Raw genomic sequence first — 27,895 nt, 5'->3', positions numbered from 1 at the left:
AGGGGTCCGGCATTCACTGCATGCGTCTAATTGGGTTAAACGTGAAATTGTACTAATCGGCATTGCACATTGGCAGCAGGGGGGGATCTGTGTGTACATGGGGGGTGGGGTTGATGCCTCCTACAGGGCCAGGGGGGAGGGGTTTGTTTTGGTAAGACAGCGTTGGGGGCAAGAAGGTCAAGTCACAGAGGTCAAGGCGTTCTCTAAACAGCCTGATTTTGTGAGGTGGGGGGGGAATGGGTGGGGGTTGGTGTGGTGCGTATGGTGGGGTTGTCTCACGTTGTTCCTCCCTCTCTTCCTCACACCCCCCCCAACCCCCCACCTGTGGTCTTGCCAGACTCGCCTAAATGTGGGTGACCACACAGAAACACACAAGTCCCGCCCCCAAGTGCATTCCAACACAAGACAGACATTCTCCTCCGCAAAACTGAAACCTTACAAGCACTCCCTGAGAGTGGAACCCACGCTTCATTTACACTATCAGTCAAAATGAATAGCCTGCTGCATGTAGCTACATTGCAATGTGTGCTACTGTATGGTTTGGCTTCCTTCACTGTTGCTTTGCTGTTCTTCATTATTTGTCCCGAATAACATCTCCATGTTAATGAATGTTGTGATTCCACTCTTGTGGGCCTGTTTTTGGAGCATGAAATTGAATTAGTTACAGGTTTGTTTGTCATTATTTTTTTGTCATAAATTTTTTTGCTTTGCTTTTCTGTATCTTTCCTAATCCATTGAGTTTTGTACATTTTGAATGGAAAATTTGTCGAGTGAAAAGAATGAACTGGGCCATGGAGGGCGGACGGGGATTTAAAAATCTGAGTTTTTGCAGATTTGATTTCACGGCTGTTTCACGCTACATCACCGATCGCTGTTTTCTTTGGCCCGTTGCGCGCGCGGCTTTTGAAACATTCGAAGCAGGCTAGCTTTGGGGACCGAGTATTGATTTTAAAAATCAACAAAATAAAAGTTCACACGTACGCACACTACATTGCCTGTGCTGGCCGCACCGGACCGAAGCTCTGGCAATCTCTGCCCGCCTTTTTTAGTGAACTGCGAACAAGGCAGTTTGTTGTGCGATATGGAGAATGCGATGTTTTTCTTCCTGGTTTAGTTTAAGGCTCCTGTTTTGTCTCTCGGCCCAAATGTTGTAGGCTGCTGAAAATGCAGAGAGTTAAAATGGCCGCCCTTCCCCCTCACCTCTGCGGTGGACGCTCTCGGCGGACCCGCACGCACCCGTCCCGCCCTGTAGCCGCACGGGATACAAAGTGCCTGCCAGTGGGGGTGCTTTCTCTCCCGGGGCCTTACAAATCCGGGCCTTATGGGGCGCTGAGGGATTCTAAAGGGGCTGGGGTCGGAGGTCGCCCTTCCCCGTTTGGTCAGTGGCAGGGTTCCCATGGCTCTCCCCTGCTCTCTCCCCTGCAGGTCTTCTGGGCCCATTGTCTGAACGGCCTCTTCCACTCCGTCATCCTCTTCTGGGTCCCGCTGCAAGCCTTCCGGCACGGTGAGTTCTGTGTGTGTGTGTGCGTGTGTGTGTGTGTGTGCGTGTGTGTGTGTGGGGGTGTGTGTGTGTGCGTGTGTGTGGGGGTGTGTGTGCGTGTGTGCGTGTGTGTGTGCGTGTGTGTGTGTGTGCATGTGTGTGTGTGCATGTGCTTGCGTGTGCATGCATGCGTGCATGTGTGTGTGTGAGTGTGCGCATGTGAGTGTGTGTGTGTGTGTGTCTTTGTCTGTGTTTATGTGTACAGGGGTCGCAATGAAGGTTAAGTGGCAAGACACTTACCTTGTCTAAAATTTGCCTTTCCATTCGCTGTTCTGGGTGCACCCCACCCCCTCCTTCCAATCACACATTCTGAGTATTTGAAATTCCCAAAGAAAAAAAAAAAAAGAAATGGCACCAGCAACAAGAGCACAGGAATGAAGAATGGGGTCTGAAGAGCAGAGATGGAGTGTGATGGGAATTTCTGCTGAAAGACCACACAGGGCTCCGTGTTCGGCAAAACAAAACAGGAAGTCCCAGTCTGTGACTGACAGCCTGTTTTAAATCCCTTTAAAAGAGTTCCAGCACACTCAGCCCTCTGAATGATGAAGCCTTCCTCCCTGTCAGTCACAAACGTGTCTTGTTTTTTATGGCGTTAAAATAATACGTAGCAGTTGAAACAAAATTGGCATGTTCCTTTTAAAACACTCTTGTTGACATTGACTAATTGAACTGACTCTGTCTCTGTGAGATGCAAGCTAATGTGTCACGGAAATTTGTGAGAATATACAGTACACGTTTAGTGGAGCTATGCTTTTTTTCCACTGCAGCAGAAAAGAAGAGTGTTTGACTTGTCCGGAGCACAAAGACTGGTGCCTCTTAACAGTGTTTTAGTTCCCCTTCAGCTACAGCCGAGCTCGTCACTTCTCCATCACTGAGTCCTGCGCGACGGTTCATTAGTCCTCCATTAGGGGCACCGTCTCGCGCGCACGCCCGAGTGTTTACGTTCGGAGTTTACACTGTCGATTGTTTCCTCCTATTAATGGCATACCCTCCGTAACCTTTTGCAGTCGACTGGGAACTGTAGTCCCGAAACGATGAGCTCTCTAAAAGCCGGAATGTTGATCTTCTTGACAGATACGGTGTTTGGAAATGGACGGACGCCCGACTACCTCCTTTTAGGAAACATGGTTTACACGGTAAGTTATCGGATGTTTATGCATTGAACCCCAGGTGGTCTCATTTGCCTCAGTGCAGAATCGGTCATTTGTTTTCCTTTTTAGGTGTCATTATTGCGCCATTCTGGCTCGAGAAGTTTTTGAGTCAATTGCGTGTACTTAAGTGATGCTGGGACATTTTCAAGTTGGGGTTTGGGTTTATATGAGCGTCTGACCACTTTAATCGGGCAAGACGAGTAGGAATGATCCAGGTTTGGGGGAGGGGGTCTAAATTTGATATTTTGACAAATTGTGTTATAAATATTGTTCTTGTGTGGCTTAATTCTGTTCTTCTCCTAGTTTGTGGTCATCACGGTGTGTCTGAAAGCTGGCCTCGAGACTTCTTCATGGACTATGGTGTGTATAGACTACTGCAAAGTTATTTCACTGCAATCTTTTTTACCCACAATTCCCTGTCCTCTATCATTTCTGAATCTCCCTGTCCTTTTCTCAAGATTATCATGGCCCTTTAAAATCTTTAAAAAATAGTTTTATCACAGAAAGTCATGGAAAAGTCAAGTGCTCAGATATTCTACTGCCCTTGAAAAGTCAGTGAAATACTGCCAAAATGAAACGCAACATTTACAGCAACCTTTAATGTGCATCAAAATGTAGTTCCACCTCACAAAAGTAGCCCTCAATATTGCATCAGAAATAAACCCTTGAAATGTATACATTTATTCTTCAAATGTCATCGGAAATATAAATCTTTCTTAGAGTTGAAACCCTGAGGTTTTTTTTTCTTCCTCTCCTCCCTTCTTTGAACCCTCTCCTCTCTTCTACACCACCTTGTCTTTCTTGTAACCGTAACAGATGCTAACACAGTGTATAGAAGTACGAATCCTTTTTCATGTATGTTTGATGTGGCGAGCTAAAAAGCGTTTGTGAGCAGTAATGTTTTAGTGTCAGAAATGGTGTCACAGCAACGTAGAGACAACGGTTGAATAGATCTTGGAAATCTTCTTACATGGTGATATATGAGTCGTTATGTGATGCTGCAGAAAGGTTGTGTGGATGTTCAAGAGGCATGATGAGGTGAAGCAGAATGGATGTGATGCGCTGACACCCTTCGTCTGCCCCCCAGTTCAGTCACATCGCCATCTGGGGCAGCATCGGTCTATGGGTGGTGTTTTTTGTGGTGTACTCCTCGCTGTGGCCCCTCATCCCCCTGGCTCCGGACATGTCTGGAGAGGTAAGTAGACCCCCCCACCCCTCCACGTCCCCATCCATCCACACTATACTCCTGCTCTTACAGCATGGCATGATGGGTACTGTTCTGCTATGCTGGCATGTCAAATGCGTCAGCCTTACCTGGGGATCTTCTAGCTTTCTTACAATAGAATCACAGCCATTGGCTCATTGTCCAACTGTGACCTCCTTTTATGGTCACAATTCAGGAAGTCACCCTTCACCATTATTGTTCTTCTTTATGTGTTCATCAACTATTTATATAATAGCTAAACTTTATAAGATTGACCACAAAAATACACAGTAACTAACCCACAAGGGTATTGTCAAAGCAAAAATATCACAAAAACAAGATAAACAAGCTGATTCTAAATTTAGAGCAGGCTCCGCGCGGCCTCTCTGTATTGATTCCCCATGATAATTCAAGCCTGCCAATATGTGGCGTTCCACGCGATTGAGATCCACGCTCCGCTCGCTTAGCCGCTAAACACCAGTGGCCGCGTGCTGCCGGCAGAAGCGCTTCGATCGGTGGAGGAACGTCTGAGAACGCCGTTTAGCTCTCGTCAGAGTCTCCCCGGCGATGGGGTCAGTGCAACGCTGGCAGTCGGAAAAACAGATCCAGGCCGCGGGTCGTAAAGAGGGAGCGCGGGTCCCAGCGCCGGAACGAATCCAGTAGCACCACCCCCCCCCACCCCCACCCCGCCCCCCCAAGGAGACCCGTAAAACACTCAGCGGAAGTTAGAACTCGGGGAAGCTGCTCGGAGTTTTATGGGAATACACGTAATTTAGCTTTATGTAAGCCACAGGAAAAAGGGCCTCCGATACGTCTACCGTGTCTTATATTGGCTGGGCTCCTTCGTTCGGTGTGTTCAAAGTGAGCGAGTCCCGCTTTAAGAAGTGCCTGAGTCATTTTCACAGCCCCTTTGACTCTGTGGTCGAGCCGCTCACTCCGGGTCCATAAATCTCATTGGTTGCCGATTTAATGGAGCCCCTGAATGTGTCGTCTGGAAGCAGGAGAACATGGAGGCAGATTGTGATTTCTGTGATTTCAGTGCTAGTTTGTATTTGGCAGGATTGTTGTTTGCTGAACAGGTTACTCTACAGGGTTGGAGTCCTGATCTATGTGGTCACTTCTGGCACTACGATCTTTACTTCACTCTAGTGTTTCTTTTGCACCTCTGCACCTTGAACTAATGCACTTGTTGTACGTCGCTCTGGATAAGAGCGTCTGCTAAATGCCTGTAATGTAATGTAATGTAATGTAATTTAGGCTTTAACCTGGGGAGCATTAGGGCTAAATTGGTGTTGAAGTTTACGATGGTGGTGACGTTGACGATTATGATGATGATAATGAGGAGGAGGAGGATGAGGATGATGATGATAATGATGAGGATGCGGATGTGGGAATGCACCAAGGATCATGTTGGGATTCTAAGTGACTGCATCCCCTGAAGGTGAGTGGGACAGTCAGTAAGAGCAGTTTTCTCCTGTAGTGCCTCGAGCCCTGTGACCTTTGACCCTCAGTGTTACCGCAGTGTGTGGTCGGAGTCATCGAGATGGCAGTCTCGTCAGAGTCGCCCTGAAAGGATTACCTGTGCATGCTTGAGTGTGTGTGCATTGTGTTGTGTGCGTGCGTGTGTGTGTGTGTGTGTGTGTGTGTGCGTGTGCGTGTGCATGTGCATGTGTACGCGCGTGTGTGTGTGTGTGTGCATGTGTGTGCACGCGCACAGGTGTGTGTTTTTGTCTTTATTATTTGCATGTGCTTTCCTGGCAGGGCTTTCCCACTGAGGGAGCATGTAAATCTTTGCTGTATTATGCAGGAGTACGTTCCGAAGCGCTGGAGGTATTCTGCTGCTTCCAGGCAGCCGGAGAGGGGGGGGGGGGGGGTATGGGGTAAGGGGGGGCAGTGTCCTGAGAGTGACGGGGTTTGTTTTCCATCGCGGGGGTAAACACATTTAGAATTCCTCACAGTGCACTGGGGACTCCAGGGACCCGGGAGGGGTGCTGGGGGTCTCCCCTTCGCAGTGGATATTGAATGCAGCTGGATGCTCGGATATCGCACAATTCCCTAAGGAGTCACCCCCCCCCCCTCCCTACACACACACACACACTCCATTTTGAATAAAATCCATCTGATTGCATAAGCCTTAAAAAGTTGGAGGGGGCCTTCATTCTTGGCAGAAGCAGACTTCCCTCCCCCCCCCCCCCCCCCCCAGATCAGAACAGTCTCCCCCCTGTTCCAGTCCATTGTACAAGGTGCCTGGCCCAGTCCTTTCCCAGCTGGTCGGCAGGAACCGGACCACACCACACACTCCCCTCCAAAAGGGGAAGGAGGGCTGGTTTGAGTGGCGGTGGGCACCGATACAGAAATGAAAGGGGAGGGTGATGGGGGGGGGGGGTGCCCCCACAAAGAGGCTTGATCTTTACGGCCAATGTCAGCCCCGCGTCTCGACGGTTCGGATTAGCCGGGGACAGATATAAAAGGGGTGAGAAATCTGACGTTCTTTCAGATATGACACACAGAGAGCGGAGGAGGAGGAGGAGTTAGTTGGCTTTTCTGAATCGGTGCGGCTGGTTTCTAAAGCCGAAGGCCCAGACCGGGGTGAATAGCAGGTCTGGATTGTTCCCCCTTCACGTTTACCATCACAATGGAGGGAATTAACATTCCGGCACCTATGTTATCACTTCTGGACTCTTTCGGGACCCAGACGCAATCAGCCGATCACCGCAATCACTGCTTCTCCTGTCAATCATGGCCAGGCAGCCATAAACGAGCGTGGATCGCATGCCCAATCGCACCGCTAATTTTACCCAGGCGATATTACAATAGCTTATTGTTATTCAGCAGTGGAGATAATTATGAGGTATTATGTGAAGTGATTACAGTATCACCTTTTTTCACCCTCTTCTGAAATTGGCTGAACTTGCACTCGGTCAGTTCCTTAATGAATGTAAATGAACAGTTGTTTCGAGGATTGACAGTTTCTGTGTTTAACAGAGTGCTGACAGGATTGCAGGGGAATGCTTAACAGTGAGTGAGCGCAATTGTCTCCTTATCGCCCCCCCTCTCAAGCGGGGTTTATCACTGTTTTCCAGAACGGGTCTCGCTGTAATCCTGCGTTATTTATTTTAGCTGAACTGTGAATGACTTGGTCGGAGCGGCTCGGCCTGTAAGCGTTTAATGGGGCTGAGTCGGCACCATCAGCAGTGACGGGATTAAATGCAGCCGGAGACCTGGAGCAGACCTGTGATAGGTGCATCACAGTGATCAGCCTATCAGCGAGATAACCGATGAGGGGAGTGTGGCCCGGACGGAACCCCCGGCTCCGCGGTTTTCTCCGGGGTCGCGATATATTACGCACCGCGGGAGATAAAAACCGCCGGGCCGCCGCCGCCGCTCCCTCGTCCGAACCACTTGACCGTGACCGCTCCCTTCGCCCCCCGAGCCGGCTCGGGGCAGGGAGCGTCCCGGAATGCTGATTGTGCGCTCGCTCACAACAAAGAAAGACAGAGAGGGAGGGAAGGAGAGCGGGACAGAGAAAGGACTGAAGACAGAAGAGCAGATTGCTCGGGAAGGAAAGCAGAGGTCGGCAGAAAGGGAGGGAGATGATTAAGAAGTGGGAAAGACGTTTTTTGTGCGTGTTTTTGTGAGGTTGTGAGTTTTTCGTATGGTGGCGTGTTTGTGAAGGTGTATGTGTTTACATTATGTGTGCGTGTGTGTGTGTGTGTGTGTGAGAGAGATTGTGCGTGTGCATGTGTGTGTGTGAGAGAAAGAGAGATTGTGTGCTTGCACATGTGTGTGAGAGAGAGAGTATATGTGTCTGTGTATGTGTGAGAGAGAGAGAGAGTGAGAGTGAGAGAGAGAGAGATTGTTTGTATGTCTGTGTATGTGAGAGAGAGAGAGAGAGAGATAGAGAGTGAGAGAGAGAGAGATTGTGTGTATGTCTGTGTAAGGTGTATTGGGTATAAAAACAAGCCTGTGTGTCTGTGTGGCCGGGCAGTGGTGGGCACTGAGAGTGCTGAAGTCTCAAGAAAACATAGCCGCCCTGGAGCCGCAGACGTAACAGTCCTCTCGCTAGGCCAGCTGGGATGGTTCCCCCAAAAAAGCCGGTCCCCCTGTGCCCCAGCTCCCAGGGGCATGGGTAAATCAGGTCTACCAAACACATCTGTCTGTACCACCTCAATTCCAAAAGCATTTGCACTTCTCATGTATAATTGCAGAAAAAATACGGTAATCATGATACCTCGATGCTGAAGCATTTTTTCACTTATTCACTTGAGCACTAATAGTACTTGAGCTGAGAAATGCATTACTTATTCTAGACCCAGTTAAAAATGCTTTGGTATATTTGATATCAGAAAAAATATGGCAGATTGCTGTCTTTGTTGGTTGCAGTAGAATGTGTCTCTGGGATTTCAGCTTTTATTTTCTAGCGTTTCAGTAACTTCAAACAGATCGTTTTCAGATTTCAGTTTTCGTAAATCTTTGAGACAACAATTTTGCGAGATGACTCTTCGCGTGCCTTTCTGCCACGGATATGTTTCTTGCAAACAAGTACATATTTGTCTCCCAGGTGATTTTTTGTTTGCTCACTACGCTCCGTATATTTACTTGGACGCCTGTAGGAAACGTGATGTCTGTTCTCAGCGGGCTGGCCCACACCCCTCCTCTGGATGATTTGTGGGTTTTTTTCCCGCCTTCAAAGTACGTCTTCTGGCAACGATTGACAGATTACCTAATTTGCAAAACACCTGACACCTTTGATACCCGCGACACCGGTCCGTGCGCACGGGGACCCCGGGGAGATCGGATCAAGGGAGGACAGGGAGGGCTTTGTCCGGGACCCCAGTCGGAACAAGCGGCTCGAGCACGCTCCGCAGTTTGCGTCGAGGGACAAGCTTTTCGCTCTCTGGCGTTTAACGACTGATCGTTTCTGTGCGCCGGGCCAAAGCAAACACGCGGAGAGGGAGGGCTGGCCGCGCGCGACTCTCACCCCCGGAGCGCCCCCCGAGTCCGCGGGGTTCGGTTGGAATGAGCGTTTCCCCTTCCCTGTCCGTCCGCTTCCCCCGGTGCTAATTAACGGAGCCGGGGGGGGATGGCGTTCCGAGCCCTTTTCCGAGTCGGACTCAATCACCGCGCTCGGAATTTAGCCTGCTTCCTAAATGAGAACTGAGGGAAAGAGCGGCGCTGTGCCGAAATAGCAGGCTGAGCTTATGATTTTAGAGAGTGACACCGTACGTCTGCGTCCTTCATCATCGCCTAATGGAATTACACAGTCCTCGTATGATGTTTTATTTTCCTTTTGTGAAAACTATGGAAATAAATGATACCGAAAATGAAACATATATAAATAAGATACTGAACTTCACCATAAATATGCTAACATTCAAAAGTTTGCTACTTTGAGGTATTTAAGTGCATTTTAATTATAGTGTTGTGAAGTACTTACGATATATTTCAGCATATTCAGTTTCCTTACAGCAGTGAAATACGAGATGAACTATAAAACTGTTGAATAAAATTGAGAGGAAAAGCTCAAAGAAATTCTATTTTACCGGTGAGATGCACTGTTTTCAGCACCTTTCTATCTCCATTTGATTCTGAAATGACTGGTAGTTGAAAAGATCCTGTGCCTGAGGGGCAGTGCTTCATAAGATTGAAGAGTGTGTGTGGGTTTGGTGGGTTTGCAGCAATACCCTTCACATTGAGAGACTTATCACTCCAATGATACTAGGCACACTGAATTGTCCACTTATAATTTTACCATAAACCTTTCAGTTTATTGATAAAGGGAAGCATGCTGGGAAGAGAGTCTGAAGTGTTGAGGTCATCTGTGCTGTGTTGCAGGAGTACATGATGTTGAGTTCCGGAGTGTTCTGGATGGGGCTGTTCTTCATTCCCGTGACCTCCCTGGTCTTTGACGTGCTGTACAAAGTGTGAGTACCTGCTCTCATGGTCCCTCCTTCATCACATATGCTACAATAACATCAATATGATCACTTAACAAGGGTACCTATTCATTTAAGCCTTCTGGAGCATAATGAAATGACATCATTTTTAAAAGCTGAGCAAACAATGCTCACATTGTTGTTTTCGAATCCCCCATAGGCAATAAAGTTGTCTGGAATGGTTGTAGTTAAAGTGTTTGTGAATGTATAAAACGACTTGGCTGTTATGTATTGCCCTAATTTTGTTGCACCCTGACGAAGGCGCTCTTTGCCAAAAGGTGTTAGTGTTTTTTAACCGTTCTTCATGAACGTGTTTCTAAAAATAAAGACATATTAGAATGAGTGCCTTGGTTCTTTCCTTCTAATTATCGTCTGTGCATGTATCTGTATTCTTAATATCTTGTGGCGATTGATGGTTTCCCACAGAGTAAAAAGGTCCTGCTTCAAGACCCTGGTGGATGAGGTGCAGGAACTGGAGGCAAAGTCTCAGGACCCTGGTGCAGTGGTTCATGGGAAGAGGTAAACTGCTTCCTACTTCCTTCTTCCTGCTTCCTACTTCCATCCTACTCCCACCAAGACAATCCTACTTCAGCTCTTCTGTACAGAATGGCTGCGTTTAGAACTCACTGTAGTTTTCACTCAATGTGTGTGTGCGCACGCATGTGTGCATGTGTGTGTGTGTGTGTGTGTATGTGAGGTGCAGCCCACTTGTTATGCGTGCTCGCTACATCACCGCTGTTTTCCCAGTCAGCCTCCTGTGGTGCTGTGTTCTGCTACTCTCCTCTAACTCTGCAGGATTGGAAATGTAATTTCTCTGTCTTAGCGAGCCATAATTGCCCTAAAGCTGCGAGCTTTCTCTCCATACTGCGAAGGTAATGGAGGTAATTTATTTTTTGCGCGTTTCTTGGAGCCCGTTAGCAGGCGGTCACTTGGCAGGCAGAACAGCTATAATGCTGAGGGCCTCCGTGAGGAGTGCCGGTGGAGGGGAGAGGCAAAAACCATCAAGGAACGCTTGATTTTATTCAGTCTCCCCTTACGAACTGAATGTAGCCCCTTGAAATGGTCCGTGAATTAGCGACTGTCTGTTGCAGCTCAAAGACCGCAGTGGCAGATGGGAATTTCTACACTTTTGGCTCAGGTGGGCGTGAGATGGGGCAGTGCTCACTTTTGCTCGTGCTCTTTTCGTTTGAGACGCTTTGAACTGGCGAGGGCGTGTGCCCAGTGTTCAATGGCCAGATCTGTCAGGGCACACTGTGGCGTTCCACTCTCACTTTTATGGTTAAATGCTTGTCATCTTTCCTTCATAAGGCATTAGGATCAGACTGGAGGCTTTTTAGACAAAAAAAAGTCCCAGCTCCAACATAACAAAGCACTACGTTCAACCTTAGCTGCTGCTGTGCATGCGTTTTACGGTTGAGCATGATGGACTACATATTAGCTGGATTTGAGCAGGCGTTGAGGTCATTTGTCTCAAAGGGATTTCCCCACTAAGAGAAAGGTGTCAAGAGAGTAGCAGTGTTGTGTTCTTTCCATGGTGTTGCTCTTGGATGTTAGTTGAGATTTTTGCAGTGTTCAAAAGTGCACCTGGAAAGTATTTGTTGCCATTACAACTAAATAACTGGATGAAATGAATTCAATGAATGCAATATAATTATATAAATTGGACACAGTATAGATGTGATAAATTTGTTTTAAAAATAAAACGAGGAGGAATATGTATAAAATGGGTATATACCCTGTGGTATATCTGGCGTGGCTTTGGGTTTTGTTATCTGTGTTCAGTGGTGAGAGCAGGCTGTGGCTGCCTCATGCTCACTGCATCACCGGGCCGGTGTCCCAGAACTCTTTGACTAATAGAAGTGTCAGTTTGCGGGGTGTGGGTCAGGAGCCATGACTTCCTCCGTCTGTCACCAGCGCGACCGTAATCGCGTGATGAATAGCAGCCCGCCGGTTTTGGCTGAAATTGTTTAGCCTTCAGTTTTGTTGTGAAAAACGCCTCTCGCTCCCTCCCTCCCTCTCTCTCTCTCTCTCTTCACGGTTGGTGCTCGCCTCTGATTAATGGCTGGAGTATGGTCTTCTGCGAGGCTGAGAAATGGTCGTGGTGACCCCTGATTCAACACCAGGATAGACCTAATGCTTTGTATATTGTCCGTGTCACTTTTCTACAACCGCTCCCCCCCCTGATCGCCCGGATTCCCAGGTTTTCCCCCTCCGCTTGTTTGCTTTTTTAACGCTCTTGTTTGGTTGCAAGCTATTATTCCCACATTCTCCGAAATAATCACTTTCGCCTGTGTTCCCATAGTCTGCTACTCCCAATAGCCTCTGGACTTGATCCGGTCTCAGAACTGATACTTGTGTGAGTTTGTGAAAGCAGTATATCAGCTGTAGTATTGTTTAACTGGGCTTGAGCATCAGTGATACTGAAGGTTTGAATGATCATCCTTAATGCCCTCGAGGGATAATATTGCTTTGTTGTAAGTGATTAATTAAATAACGTTTATAAGTGGTTTATTAAATGATGGGGGGAAAGAGGACTCCGGTCGCGTGCTGCACTTGATGCCTGTAGTGCGTAATGTTTAAATTGGCCCGGCTTTAGGAACTGGTCTGTGTCTGGTTAAGACTGTTTAGCTCTTGTCTTTTGAAAAAGTGATTGGGTATTTGTCATTAATATTACCGTTGGTGTACAGTTACTCTCTGGCGGGGTATAAAGAAATGTTAAACGTGTACCCCTGGGGACTTTCTGTTTTGACGTGAATACAAATATTGGAGGTGTTGGTGGAGTGGATAGTATTTGTTTCTGTCAAAAGGAATGAAAGCATATAACAGGCTTTCTGCCAGACTGTATTTGTAGATGCCCTTAGATTCAGGCCTGCTTGCTTCCAAATGGGCGACAGGCGGAGTTGGCTGCTGGCATAAGTGCTCCACACGGTCATTTAGGGCCACAACCATCTGGGGGCCACACAATTCAGTTTTTAAATGTTTTTTTTTTTTTTTTTTAAAGGCATGTTTAATTGTGCTGTATTTAGAGGGCGCCAATAGCGCTTTCGACACTATTGTCCTTGTGCTGGTTTCCCGGTCCACGATCGCCAAAAAAGTCCCACCCCCCCACCCCCATCCTGTAATCGCTTCTGACAATTTTAAACGTCTTATTTATGGCCACAAAACCCGATAGCTGGCTCTAGCAACAGGTAATTCTGATCTTGAGGTTCGCTGGTCAGTTCGCTCACCACAGTGAACTTATGGATGCCATTTTCCTTCACAGGATTGATGTATAGAAAAACACCTTGCCTCAGACATTTTATATTTAAATGTGTCAATCGTTATTGCAGGATTTATCGCAGGTGCTACTGCGATGTTTTGAGTTTTCGTTTAATCCTTAATGATGCTGAACCTGAGCCCTTCTGGCTGCTATCCCAGCTCAAAGAGCTGAACCATCACAGAGCCGTTTATATATCTCCCTACTCTCCCTGCGCATGTGGCTCGATCTCTTCTTCAGGAGCCCGCAGGAGTTGGCTCTGCTCCCCAGAGGTGTTTAGGCATGGGGGTAATTAAGTCTCTCTGAAGCGCTCCCTGCTAACTGTGTGTGTGTGTGTGTGTGTGTGTGTCGCTCCGCAGCCTGACGGAGAGAGCCCAGCTTCTGAAGAACGTGTTCAAGAAGAACACCGCCTCCATGTACCGCTCTGAGTCCATGCAACAGAACCTGCTCCGTAAGTCTCACTCATTCTCTCGTGCGTAAACACATGCACGACCACACACCTTTATACTTACACACACATTCACGCGCAAGTGCACGCACATGCACACACACACACATACACACACACACATACACATATAAATGAATGGGCTTTCACAAGCATGGTACCCTACAGACGTACCATGTGGCTGGAGGGCTCATTGCTGTTTTATTACTTCATGGATCTGTAGGCATGACTGCTGGGCATGCCATGTAGCCAAATGAGTCAGGCACCCTGAGGTACACAACCAAAGCATAAAAAGGCATTAAAAGAAACACTTCTCGCACACACAAAAACACATGCAGATGCACTCAGGCACACTGACCAGCAGGGAGTAACGGCTGTGGTTGTTATTACCAGGGGCCGACCGGCACAGACTGGCTCTGGCTCCCATTATCACTTGCAGGCTGGACTCTGTAACAGTGAGAGCTGGTGCAGCACATGGGTCAGAACCACACATGCTCAGATAGATGGGGCCCAGCTCCAGGCTCAATACATATCAGGTCCAACCACACAAAGCAGGGCTTCATGACCATCTTTCATATGTCTATGTGTGTGTCTGATAGGCTGTCCCCCTACCGTATATGTGACAGTAGTTAGGACTCTTCCCCTTTGGTGTTTTGTGGTACTGTATGGACATAACTGTGATTCCCAACTGCTGGAATGTTAAACGTGTCACTGTCATTCCCACAATGCACTCCTCTCACTGGCCGCTCCCACACACCTGCAGACATGCAGGGAGTGACCGAGTCACTCAAGGTTTAAAGGGTAAAGGTGAGTCTGAGGGCCACAGACCCGAGGATGTCCGGTAGGTAAGAAAACGTAGCAGTGTGGGTGTGGTAGACAGACTGAAAGGTCTGGTGATAGTACTCCCAATGCAAAGGTTCAAAGACGGATTTGAACCTGAAAGTAAAAGGATCAGTTTATTGACTTTGCTGTGCTGATGTGGCAGGTCATTGGCTCAGGATTAAAGTGTAAATCTTACCCCCAAACGGTTGACGATGGCCTGGCTTTTGGAAGGGCCTATGGGTTTTGACCCCGGGCATTGTGATGTCATCTGTGGGCGGGTAAATGTTGGCTTTAATTCGAGACCAATAATTGGATGGATGAAAGCGTAGAGCTGAGTGTCTAGTCACATTTTGCTGTGGTGCGTGTTTGTTTGTGCTTCCCTTATCTCGACACCCTCACCTCAGCTGAGACCATCTATGTACAACTTACCCAGGAAACCAGATCAGCTGCACATACACTGCATTCTGCTACAACTTCACAGCAGAAACCCTTTCACTTTTAGAGCAGTGAAATTTGCTGTGAGAGAGAGCAGCCTGCACATGATACAAATGATTTGCTGCATTTTAAGAAGACACTCAAGTTTAAATTGTCCATTATGATGCCAGAGCATTTAAATGTTTTGTTATTACTCTCTGAAACAATTCAGCGCATTTGACTGATACGAACAAGAAGCCTTCAGCATTTCTTTAATTTATTTCAAGAAAACGTCTGGAACACGGGCGACAGCTAATGAGAAATTTGGGCGGGAAACAAGGCTTGTTGTTCATCCTGTGATTCTGATGGAGGGTTCGTAGAGAGAGAGAGTGCTGACTGCAGCTGTGCAGCCGAGGACCATCAGCTGACGTGTGCGTTTGTCCCCCCCCCCCCACAGACGGCTACGCTTTCTCTCAGGACGAGAACGGAGTGGTGTCCCAGTCAGAGGTGATCCGAGCGTACGACACCACCAAGCAGCGGGCGGAGGAGTGGTGAAGCCCCGCCCACCCCCCGGGAGGACACCCGCACTTGAAGCGCAGCACCCTACAGCGGGCGCGTCGGAGAAAGCCAACGGGAAGTGACAGTTGCGTCCGCTTCCTTGTGCTCTTATTTTTTTCGCAGAGAAAGAGAGAGAAAACGAAAGAGGCGGATTTTGAGGGGCGAGAAAGGGGGAATTGCGAGAAACGAGAACATTTACAAAAAAAAATTTAAAAAAACACGTTCACTTTCTGTTGTTGTGACGTGAGCACTGAGCCTACGTTCCAATCTGTGGTCTGAGGTTTCTACCCCGTTAGCACTCAAAAGGTGTGAGGTACTTTTTGTTGTTTCAGTTTTAGTTTTTTTTTTTTTTTTATATATTGTTGGCTCATGTTGAGTATTTTCAGAAATGAACCTAGAGGGCTTTGCTGAAGAGCTCTTTTATGGTTTAACAGGAAAGTGAGTAAATGTTAAATGCAATGAAGGTTTCTTGACTTGAACTCCCACGTCGGAGGAGGCGAAAATGAGAGAATGAGATGCAAAAGAAAATTCATCTTTTTTTTCCTGGAGGTTCAGACACCACACTCCACGAAAAATTGGAATCTGAAAATTAATAACTCTGAAGTCTAGATTGCCAAAGAACAAAAACGTGTGCGCAGTATTTTGTCTCGATTGCAATCTGACATTCACAGATGCAGCTTTAACTTGAAATATTAAAATCTTAACTCAAATATTTTATGTACAATCCGAAAGCCTACCGAATTGTTCTGACACTCCAGAATGGGATTCTCGTGTTGAATGAACCTCCGCAATCTGTACATTCTTGTGATACATTTATTTAAATGGTTTTTTTTTCTTTTTGCACTCAATGTTATGTAAAATATGTGGTGTTATACCAAGCCTTGAAGGCCTTATGTGTGGCATTCTACTTGACTATGGTCATTTAATTTGTGGGCCTTCATAGTGCCTGTCTGTTCATTTTCTTTCCACTCTTTCCGGAAGTCACAGTCTAGAGTCGTGAACCTGTTTTTGCATCTAAACCATTTCGTACACTGCTTCGGTTGCTCTTAACAGTTCATTTCATTCCACACGTTCCTTGGCTGCAACTATCACAACAGTGCCTACCAGAATATTTCCCCGACAGAAAGTATTTAAGATGAAATAGGCCGTCACTATTCAGCTTTGACTGAACACCCAAAAGGCAAGAGAAAACCTGTCTTTGAGCCCCCTTGCCTGTACACTGCAATACGGCTGCGATGGGACGGTTTTGTCCGATGTGGGACATGGGTGCTCTGTTCACGGGCTGCCGGGGTGCCGCGAGGCACTTTTTAAATAAAATACATAACGGCAGTACCGAGAGTGGGTTGGGGGTTTAGGGCCGGGACACCACATTGAACTTTTCTCATACACGGCCCTCTTTCTGTTTTTCGAAAAAAAAACGTCTTTCAATGCAGAGTACATCCCTGGAAACATAAGTGCCATTAGCTTAGGAGGGCGGTTGGGGTGGGGCGGATTTGACAGGTGTCGACCGTACACGATAACAGTGTCTTGATAGTCATATTTTTATATCGATCAAGTACACATTTTACATTTGCGTGCTTTGTATGGATTGTGCTCTCATTTGGGTATTTGTTTCATTTGTTTTCCAGACTGACAAATGTCATACCATACTTTGTGTGAATGGTGGTATTATTATTATTATTATTATTATTATTAAGGTCAACTTTGTCTATGTGTTCTCTCTCCCTACGGGAGATAGGTTGCTGTATTTAGTATGCTTGTGTTCCTGTGGGTGAGTTCAGAAAGCAGGTGTGTTTGCTTCTTCCTTGTCTTATTTGTAGGTAATGGTCCGTCCAGGAGTGCGTGTGTACGCATGTGTGCGAAGGAGGTGTGTGTGTGTGAGTACATGTTCATGAGTGTGCGTGTGCAAGTATGTGTGTGCATGCGTGAGCGTGTCAGTGCGTGTGTCTGTGGGTGTGTGTGCGTGAGCGTGTCAGTGCGTGTGTCTGTGGGTGTGTGTGCGTGAGCGTGTCAGTGCGTGTGTCTTGTGTGTGTGCGTGAGCGTGTCAGTGCGTGTGTCTGTGTGTGTGTGCATGAGCGTGTCAGTACGTGTGTGTGCGTGAGCGTGTCAGTGCGTGTGTCTAGTGTGTGCGTGTATGAGTGTGTCAGTGCGTGTGTCTTGTGTGTGCGTGCATGAGCGTGTGTGTGCGTGTATGAGCGTGTCAGTGCGTGTGTGTGCATGTATGAGCGTGTCAGTGCGTGAGGTGTGCGTGAGCGTGTCAGTGCGTGTCTTGTGTGTGCGTGCGTGAGCGTGTCAGTGCGTGTGTCTTGTGTGTGCGTGAGCGTGTCAGTGCATGTGTCTGCGTGTGTGCGTGAGCGTGTCAGTGCGTGTGTCTGTGTGCGTGCGTGAGCGTGTCAGTGCGTGTCTCGTGTGTGTGCGTGAGTGTGTCAGTGCATGTGTCTGCGTGGGTGAGTGTGCACTAGCGCACGTTTGCTGCTCTGTGTGCATGACCCTCGGGTGTCTCCCAGCTACTGCATGGCCACAGATTCACGGGTTTCGGTCGGCACCCGGGCCCTCGTACCCACCCCCCACCCCCCTCCCACCCCCCTTCTCAAAAACAAGTGTGATGGAGCGAGCGAGGGGGTCATCTTTCCAAGCCAACACTGAACGTTTAATGTCGCCCTTTGGAACCTCGAACGTCTGTTACTCCTGTCGCATACGCGTTGTATTCCCGCTGCGTGTCCGTAAGCAAGTGGCCGTGTGTTGTGGTCAAAAGCATGCTTTAACTTTTGACAGTGTGTCTTGGGATGCATCATTTCAGAATTTTAAATCTTTTTGTAAAAGTTTTCAAAAAAAAAAATATATATATATATCTATATATTTACTTCACACAACCAGTGCAACCAATGTATCTGACAAGAAATATCTGGTGTTGTTTTCTGAATCAAGGCATTGTGGTTTTTGCTTGTTAAAAGAAGATTTTTAAAAAAAGGAATACTATTTTTTTTCTCTATATAGAATTTCTGTCTAGTCAGACCTTCTATGACGATTCCAAAACTCTTTGAATGTTAGTCCTCTGATGTGAAAGTGAGGCATGAACTGGACACAGGAAGTGTGTGATGGACTAGGCCGTGTATTGCTTCCTAAACCGTGTGTCTGTGAAAGTCTGTGGCTGCATGACTGGGTTTTTCAGTGTTAACAGTTCTCTGTTTCTCCCCCGGGTGACCGATGCGTGGAAGGAGGGGGGAAAAAATTGCACTTTTTATTCGATTTGGTCGTTTGGTTGTTGTTTTTTTCGTCGTCCTTTTTCGTCCCGACTTACAGATTTTTTGGCTTCTGTTGTGATTCTTCTGCATGTAGCGACTGCAAATTTTAAATGTTCTGTCTTTAACTGCCATGAAGGACTACTGAAATAAAAACTTTACAAGTGGGGAAAATAGCCTGCTTCTGTTTGCGTTCGTGTGTCTTTCCTTTTAGCTTTCAAATTTAGAGCAACAGCGGGCTCGCTTTACACAACTATCACACCCAGAATCTACTCAATTAATAAAACATTAGGCCTACCTGTGGACTTCACAGGTAGGCCTAAATCACATAAATCACATTTCACGCCTACAGTGCAGCTAATCTGCAGGCAGCAGCTGCAGCCCATTTACAGTTACGTTTCCCATTCAGGCATAAAGGGCTAATTCTTTACCGTGTAAAGCTACACATGTACGGCTCGGCTGCTGACCACAGCCATTCCATTCCGGGCTAAACCGGTGTTGAAAAGGCTGAGAAATGCGCATTGCCATTATTTCCTCACGCCGCAAGAATTCGCGAGAGTCTGACAAGTAAAATCCGCCTCATTTTTTTTTCTTCCGCACAGCGTGTGTGGAAAGAAACAGATCCCAAACAGAGGAGAAAACAAAGGAGCTGACAAATGGAGGCAGAGTTCTTCACATTAACCTCGTTAATTATCCCACTCTGTTGACAAACGAGTGCTGGTTCCTACACGGGCTAATTACAGTTAGCTTTCCAAAGTCTTTACCTTCTCTGCATCCGCCCTTTACTTGAAAGTATTTCCCTATTTGCAAAAAACAGGAATTAATTTGTTAATTTCATTACTGATGGTATGCCACAAACTGAAACGCGATTATAGCCTAATATCTCAAGTCAAGTTAAAAACAAAATTAAGAATGGAGAACTTTTCCAACAAACTACCCACGGTATTTGCTACAGTAATTATCGGCACAAGTATTGTCAAAAACTATTAAATAAAAACTTAATTAGGGGGCATAAACTGTAACCCTAATAAGATGTATTTTTCCATCCTTCATTTTAATGAAATTAAAGGTTCTGTTTCTAAAGTATTTAGGTTTTCACGATTGTTCTCAAGCTGTTCTTTCAGTAAGACAAATGCTGAAAAAAACAGATGTAAGCACCCAAACCACCAGTAAATGCTAACACAAATTTTGAGATGGTAAATGCTTTTCTTTGATTATTGTTATATTTTGAATTAGTCCAAACAAAACACTTGATACAGTTACTGAATTCTTCCCCAGATAGTTAGTAAAACACTTAAACCATTTCCCCTGCATGTTAATATTAGTCCTGCACAATTCAAATAGACTTCCGTTAGCCATTATTTCTATTGTGAAGTCTTGAGATTGTCTGCATCACATTTTCATATTTAGTCTCTGGTCTTTTTCTTTTCCTTGACATCTGCCACCAAGCCAACCAGCAGTGCGAAGTGAGCATCACGGCATCCCTCTGTTCCTGCATAGCAGGTTGTGCTTTTTGTGGCTCGCTTAGTGTTATTGTACTGCTGTTTTCCTGTGTTGAAATTCAGGCCAACCGTTAGTGCAGAAGTGGGACTGCAGATCCTGTTTACAGAATGTGGAAAAGGTGCATGTGGTACTGTACATTAGAAGGGAATTACGAATGGAGATCCCTCTGAAAAGCCGCCCTCTCCATAGAAACAAGCGTTCAATTGCTCAGTCTCTGGTGCCCTGTGCCAACTCCTACTTGCAATGGGTCCATCTTTTTCCCAGCATCCTCTGGGACACCTCATCTGCAGTACTGAGCTTCCATCAAACTCCTTTTCTTCAGTACCTGCTAATCGGCTCACTAGCCTGCGTTTGCGTTGGGCACAGAATTCTCCCCCCACCCCCCGTCTATATGCTATAAACAGGGAAAGTCCGCCCCAGGACACTCTGAGACGACCCCGTCCTCCTCCTGATCCTCCTTCCGGCTCCTCTTCCGTCAACGAAAGCAGCCAGCGCCTCCTGACCCCTCTTCTGCGTCCCGTCCAGGAGGAGGCTTCCAGAGGACGGGTCCTTTTCTCCCCCTGGTCCCGTCCACCGATGGCGGTCAGCTCTGCCCGAAGTCGGCGAAGCCTTTCCCGCCGGAGAAGGGCTCGGGCTGGAGGGGGTAGGGGAAGTACTGCTGGGGCAGGAGGAATGCGCCGCCGGGGCCGGAGTGCAGGGGCTGGTGGAGCTGCAGCTGGGCATGGGCGTGGGCGTGGGCGTGGGCGTGGGAGTGGGTGTGGGTGTGGGAGTGGGACAGGGCGCCCTGCCCGCAGGGTGGGGTGGCATAAGGGGGCGGCGGGGGCGGCAGGAGGGCGGGCTGCGGCTGGGCCTGCGAGGGGGTGGGGGGGCCGGCGGAGACCAGGCACCCGTGCTGCTGCTGCTGCTGCTGTTGCCCCGGCGACGCGCCGGCATCGGCCCGCCCCAGGGAGAAGCGGCGCACCGACCCGCCGCCGCCCGCCGAGCCGGAGCTGGTGGTGGCGGTGCTGGACTGGCGGGAGGGTGTGCGCTGGCTGGGCGGGGCCACCGTCAGGATCATGGGGATGGTCTCGCCCTGGCAGCTGCGCAGCGAGAACCGGATCGGCGGCTGCGCCGGCTGCTTGGGCCGCAGGCAGGTGCAGCAGTACACCGCCACCAGGGAGCCCACCACCACGAACGCCACGAAGATGGAGCCCACCATCAGGAAGGGCACGTAGATCGGCTCTGCGGAAGGGCAGGACCGTTACATCAGCAGCTAATACACACGCTAACAGAAGAGTCAACTTCAATTTAATACAACTGAGGAATAACCCATTCGAATTTAGAATTTGTTTTCATCAACAATTTGACTAGTTTTGTTACAGCCGCTGCTAATGTGAACATGAATCACCTGGCTTAGAAACATCTAAATAACATGCAAGACTATGGATGGTGGCAATCGATGCGTTGATAGCTCACACAATGAAACGTGGAATAGGTCAGTTCACTCATTACGAGTAAAGTGTATTATCAATATTGTACACAGACCAGAGTACTCTCTGATAAAGTATATTATTTAAGCATTGACTCAGTCAAAGTGGTGAGTTTTGAGTAAAACTAAATACAATAGTTGTATGGGAGAGAAAAGGTTTTTCAACATTTCTCATATTTTACCAATAAGCGATTAAGGGGTTCACTTTGTGTTTTCCCATCTGTTTAATTTAAGGCAAAATTCACAAAATACAACTGAAATTTTGAGTTAGAGATGTGTACAGTAAGCTGTTCCTATTTGTATTTTAGGAAGCTATTTCAAATTAATTTTTTGTACTGTACTAATATTGGCAATATGGTCACATATAGTCTATGTACACACGTCCTTCCTTTTTTTACATTCATGTAGGCCTATTAGAAATGTACAAGTACGTTGTTTTTATTGTTTCACTCCGTGATGAAAATTATGTACCAGATTAGTCAGTAAAAGTTGTATTGTATGCATAAAACGAGTTAAGGTTTAGATTAAACGACTCATATGCAAACGGTCGTTTTCTGAAATAGATGCTTGAAAAAAAATAATGATATTCATATTTCTTTGTACAGGAAACAGATGGCCAAGAAAACTCAACAGTAGTATTTGTATAAGCATCAATGAAACAAGAACTGACACGTTGGGTCTGTTTTTAATGCCAATACAGTGCTGCATGTTCAATTTAACAAATGTTACACTTTGAACCTGAGTACGTGCAAACCCGTTAATCTTTTATGGGCTATTGAATGTACTTAATAGCATATTTGTCAGAGTTTGAAATTCTTTTCAAACTCCTCTAATTGGCATGTGAGTGCCACGGTTCTTTTTAGTGTGTGTAAATATTATTTTTCAAGAGTATAAGCTAATTAATCACTCATCAAAATAAAACTTCCATAGGCTAAATAAAACAGCAAGTGTAGTCGTAGCCTATACTCTGCGATTTTGGCCCCAGTGACCAGACTAGCGCTAGGCTTGGTTAATAAAGTTCGAAATACCCTTTTGCATGTTCTTTTTCATCCTTTTAATTTTAGGCCAGGTTGGTATGTCACACTAGCAGTCAGGTTCAAGCCCTATTAAAAAATCAAATAAATTAATCCGTCATTAAGGCTACAGGGAGGTTCACAAACTTTAGTAAGAAACGTAGTGAATCCCAGCAGAAATGCATGCCATTGCTAGATTAATATGCAACCAACTAAAAACTTAACTACACATACGTCTAAACAGTGACTCAGAAGATCTATTGTGACTAACAGAACTAAGTTAATTAATAGGTAATATAGCCTACTTAAATATTTGTTCGGGTTCCTTAGCCAATTGCAAAAGTTTTATTTGGGTCCTGTTTGAAAATGTATAAACATAACTGTACGCTTAAATTGAAGACCGTGCTCAGCTAATAGGCGTGGTCCGATTTCTGTCACGAGCAACAACTAAAAAAGGCCTGCTATTTGTACAATAGACAAATCATAGTTTGAATATATAATGGCCCTACGTCGCTGAGTTTTAATTTGATCAATGCGAATATTTAGGCTGCAAACTTACCTAAAGTTAAACAATAGGCCACATACATTAGGATACTTTCAAAAAGATTTATTTTTTCTGTTTCTTCACTGAATTCAGTTTTTAAATGTATGGTGTGATATTAGCAGATTGAAATATACTAGATCATTTTTATACTAAAAATGATCTAGTATAGCCAAATTTTACAAAAACAGTGAAATACTTTGCGTCGCCCGCCTGTGTTTCTCATCTTTTTCACCTTAATTCTGTTATAATTTTTAACCCAACTTGACAGTATTTGTTTCTATTAATTGGCTGATGCTGTTGTTCTTGTTCTTGTGGTGCTTATTTTCTTGTTCTTGTTTTGTTTTTATTTTTTCTTAAAAACTAATCTTCTACTACTGACTAACACAAATTGTTAATGTTGTTGTTGTTGTGGTTGTTGTTTCTGCTTCTGCTGCTGCTGCCGCCGCTTTGGGAAATTTTTATTTTAACAATAACCACTGTAACAAAGGCAATGGGTCTAATCATAATATTAACATTAGACCATTTTAACGCTGCTAAGAAATACTGTCGTATTTTCGAGACCGCAATTTTGATGGAAAGGTGAACCAAATTTCACCTGAATGTCGGACAGTGTCCCACATTGAATGTCCCACTTCTGCTGCTGGCACTTCAAAATATAGTTTGAAACTAAATAATTACTTATTTTTTTGTTTCCACTATAAGTGGTAGCATCATCTATGAAATATGAATTTGATGAATATATGATTGTAGGCAACTTACGTGCAGCAAACTCAGTGTCCTCTAGTTCTCTGTCATTTGTACAACTCCCCTGGTCCAGTCTTGCGTCCACAGCCGCGCAGCAGTATCGGAGGGAGCAGGAGCCACAACATACGGTCGCGTCCATGGTGTCAAAGTCCTCTGGACATTGAAATCCTTCTTGGTAATTCCCATTGCTGTCCAGCCAGCCGTGGCAGTACTCTCCCTGTGCGTCGGATATCCGCATGTGCCATGTAAAGTACCCCAGTAAGAGACAGTTCAGCAAGCGCACCATCCCGGGAGATGCTGGTTTTCTCTCGGTCCAACTGTATTCACCTATTCAGTCTCGGCTTGGACTCGCTTGTTGTTGTTCTATATTGAAACAGGCTACAGAAAATGTACCAATCGATCGAGTTTGCACTTATATTTGTAAAAAATATTTTTTTTAAAATAAAAAAAACTAGTTCAAAATCCAAACAAAGTGTAGGCTACTGAGAACATACCCTACTCGACAATTTACTAAAGCGCTTTTCATGCTCTACAACATGCCTTTAAGAAATTAAAATTACAATGCAACTTAACAATGCAATAATAACAGAGAGATGGTGTCACCTCTCCCCCTAGGCAACCAACAATCCGATAAAGTACATGCTAAGAATTCCATTCAAAGCAACGTAAAAGTTAAGGCTGTCTTTGACAGCTTGCGCGGTAGCAGTTTCGAATTCGGTCGGGACACAATAAAAAACAGAGTCTTCCCGTTGTCCGATGTTTTATATGTTTCCTCTCTACTTCATGATCTCTCGTTCTGTTCGTACTTTTATTCTAAAAAGAAGTGGTGCCGTCTACTGTACGTCCTACCAGTTGTTTCGAAACTCCTTCGCGCAACCCTCGTGGAGCAATGAGCTGGTACTCTCCAGTACCATTTCAAAGCTGATGTCTTTTGTGGGCGCATTGGACACGCGCACGCCGCTTGTTGCATCTGACGTGCGCATTCACAGGCTTCATTAGAGCGCAGTATGGAAGTTGCGGAGTAACTTGGAGGAGGGGATGGTAATGAGAAATCCATGTTAAGGCCATGTAAACTTAGTCTACCTCTGTGGGGTACACTATTTTTGTGCGGCATTATTTCAGGTCCTTGCCAAACTCGAAGTGCAAAACCTGCTTAACTGTATTCACTTTAATCATTTTAATAGAACAAGGCAACCAGAACAATGTACGTTTTTCACACTGAACTTTTACTCACTTCATCATTTTCTTCGTTAAAGTATTTAGTGTTTTATTTGGAATTATAGCCTGTTCAAAATTGGTTTATCAATTTTAGCTGCAATATTTTAGCAACATTAGATGAAGTAATTGCAAGATATGAACGGGGAGGGAGATGTTTTAAGTCTGAGTAAGTCTACATAAAAAATGTTTAAATGGACATATACAGGCTGCCGTTTACTATTTTATTGAAACGATTGGTATCTATAATATATTATAATTCCGGTTCTGAATGTAAATAGTTTTATCTGAACGTTGAAAATTATTACTTATTTGGCTTCTGCAGCCCATAGAATGTAATGAATTGGATATTAGAATTGATGTGCCTTTTTAAAATTATTTTTCTAACACTAATGACATTCGTTGTGCTTGTTTTAATTACAGGGGGGATTCATTTTTCACTAACTGACCTTTTCAACATATAACAGGGTGGCCAAAAAAAAAAAAAATGCAATCAGCCGTCCTTGCGTGGTCCGTTGCACCTGCCCTTAACGTCAGCTCATGTTGGAGTTCTGAAATGCAAATATTTTGATGAATGCGCCCTCTTGTGGTTATCTGAAACATAGTTTGATTGCTTTCATCAAGTATTGCGTAAAATGGGTGTTGTTATGATGAAATAAATATATTTGATTATCCGTCACGTTACGGACTGCGTTTTCCCCTTGCGGGTCATTTTTGACCACATAAAGCACAATTAATCCACACCTAAACTAAATGGGACGAGGTCCATTAAATGGGACACAAACTATATAAAATAATTGATTGAGTAAACAATTATTTATGTGCATGTGTTTTTAATATATAGATTGTCTAATCCCAATTCTGAACAGACAGGACAGGTCATTGAATTACCTGAGGTTTTTGAAAGTACATTGCTTGTTCCATTCAAGGTTCACAGATCAGCAGTATTCACCATAATATTGGTTTCTGACATGTTTGGAACAAATAAACCATGCAAAAGAAATGCTTTTCAAGCTGCCTCTTATTTATTTCACTGATGATCTCCTTGGCCAATATCTTTATTTGTGGCAAATTAAGTTCATTGTATGGTTAATACCTTCTCCAAATACAGGTGATTATTGACTGATGTTCTGGTCTTTGTCAAGGCTATAAAATCACACCATTTTATGACATGTCTGAGTCAATGAATAATCAGATGACCCAAACAGCAATCAAAAGCCGCTTGTGGAAAAAAGGCCTCTAATCGGACATCAGATATTGAATTTTGTGCCCCATTGATTTCCCCGCAAGCAGTGAAAGAAATACAATAATATAAAACGAATAACCTTCATGAGCCAAGGTGTTGACTTGTTGGTATGATACATGAGCAGCAAAGCTAAAATACTTTTGTTTAATGAGCACATCTTTACTTAGTTGCTTGACTTATACGCACAGCTCGAAACATGTACCTTATGTGGCATAGCGCTCATGTTTTCCTCATTGTTTATATGAGACATTAATCCGAGACCTACAAATAAATGAATTTGTAGCATGACAGCTACTTTTCTTCTCTAAAATAAATAAAAAAACGGGTGGCCCTCAGGGACAGATTGACCTGGCCCTATATTTACCCAGGGCCTGAGAAATTCTACCATAACATAACAGAAACGAGAACTGGAATGTGACCACTCGAATTGTGCTCAAAAGTCAAGCCACACTTCATTTCATCTGATAATAAAGTGTATCGTTCAGTGTTTAAAATGCTGTGAGCCTCCCTTCAATATAATATGGTGCATTTTTTCTGTTGTCCTGAGAAGCTCATTGTCTAGAAACAGCATACAAAAGATACGTGTGCATAAAAATCTGAAAGCAGAGTCACACATCAGTAAATGCAATAATATTCTTTATGGTAGGTTATTCCCCTTGTTTTCTTTCACCATTTCATAGCCTGTGGCCAAATAGTTTTAATACAGAAGATAAAATGAATCACAAAACTGCTCCAATTTTGTGAGCCATACTTGACTGTTGTCTACGTGTACAGTATCGAAGGTTTCTATGGTACTCTGTGACATTGAGAATCACAAAAACAATTAACAATATTTGTGTCTGGTGGACAGCTGGTGGCTCTTTGTGAAGGTTATACCAGGTCATCATATTCCCCTGTGAATGTGTCCAGTGGCAGATATGTGGCCAGAGCCTAACCCTAGAGCCAAAATGGTCACCATTTCAAATGCAAATGTCAAAACAAAGCAGCACTGCACGATAAGAGTTACAATCGTATGCCATTTACCATATTGGTATTCCAGACAGTCTCCAAAATTAAAATGCAACAGCATTCACACTGTTCATTGGCATCTGACTCAATCTATTCACTGGAGTGCCTCTCCAATGAGATCCCATTAATACACCAATCAGTGGTGAAATTAATTATACCTCTATTTCACCATTAATAAACAGCTGGAAAGCTGAGCTTATGCGTAGGAAATGATACCGTGTATATATACTGGCTACACACCGTATTTCACACCTTGTTTTTGCTCCTCACTTTTAGAATCTGCAGTTGTACAAGGTGACACTCATTCTAGTGACACTCATTATGCAACACTGAACATCAGGTGTAATGTAGAAGATTTCTTATGGTTTCCAAAGGCATGTTGTTATTCACTGGAAGTTTGCCACCATGAGTTCAGAGGAAGGTTTGTTTGTCAGAACATTTTTTTTTTGCCCTTAAGTAAACCTCAATTATTGATTAAAAAAATATATAACAATGGCGGCAAATTCCAAAAAAAAAAAGAGGATTGGGTCTATGTGAAGAAAGGTTGACATTCAGAAACAGATCGATGATATATTTTTAATT

General features: G+C 45.1%; 2 protein-coding genes across 5 annotated transcripts in view; one reads left to right on the top strand and one right to left on the bottom strand.

Moving 5' to 3' along the window:
- LOC118226748 (phospholipid-transporting ATPase IA) overlaps nucleotides 1–16,738 on the top strand; it is a 124,560-nt gene extending 107,822 nt beyond the window's left edge. For all 4 annotated transcript variants that reach the window (XM_035416588.1, XM_035416585.1, XM_035416589.1 and 1 more), the window contains 8 exons: nucleotides 1,426–1,504; nucleotides 2,615–2,676; nucleotides 2,995–3,051; nucleotides 3,779–3,886; nucleotides 9,731–9,819; nucleotides 10,258–10,350; nucleotides 13,447–13,538; nucleotides 15,229–16,738. In XM_035416588.1, the coding sequence (XP_035272479.1) occupies nucleotides 1,426–1,504; nucleotides 2,615–2,676; nucleotides 2,995–3,051; nucleotides 3,779–3,886; nucleotides 9,731–9,819; nucleotides 10,258–10,350; nucleotides 13,447–13,538; nucleotides 15,229–15,326 (678 nt within the window). In that variant the 3' untranslated portion in view covers nucleotides 15,327–16,738. The remainder of the gene's footprint in view (nucleotides 1–1,425; nucleotides 1,505–2,614; nucleotides 2,677–2,994; nucleotides 3,052–3,778; nucleotides 3,887–9,730; nucleotides 9,820–10,257; nucleotides 10,351–13,446; nucleotides 13,539–15,228) is intronic.
- Nucleotides 16,739–20,110: 3,372 nt separating this feature from the next.
- Nucleotides 20,111–24,816, bottom strand: LOC118226750 (protein shisa-3-like). The gene is made up of 2 exons (XM_035416591.1): nucleotides 23,860–24,816; nucleotides 20,111–21,296 (listed from the first exon to the last, which is right to left on the bottom strand). The coding sequence occupies exons 1-2, from the start codon at nucleotides 24,128–24,130 to the stop codon at nucleotides 20,659–20,661; spliced, it is 909 nt and encodes a 302-aa protein (XP_035272482.1). The 5' UTR covers nucleotides 24,131–24,816; the 3' UTR covers nucleotides 20,111–20,658.
- Nucleotides 24,817–27,895: the final 3,079 nt, after the last annotated feature.

Source organism: Anguilla anguilla, chromosome 5 (genome assembly GCF_013347855.1).
Source record: "Anguilla anguilla isolate fAngAng1 chromosome 5, fAngAng1.pri, whole genome shotgun sequence".
Taxonomy (NCBI): Eukaryota; Metazoa; Chordata; class Actinopteri; order Anguilliformes; family Anguillidae; genus Anguilla; species Anguilla anguilla.
Note: the sequence above shows the minus strand (reverse complement) of the source record. Positions and strands in the feature narration are given on the sequence as shown.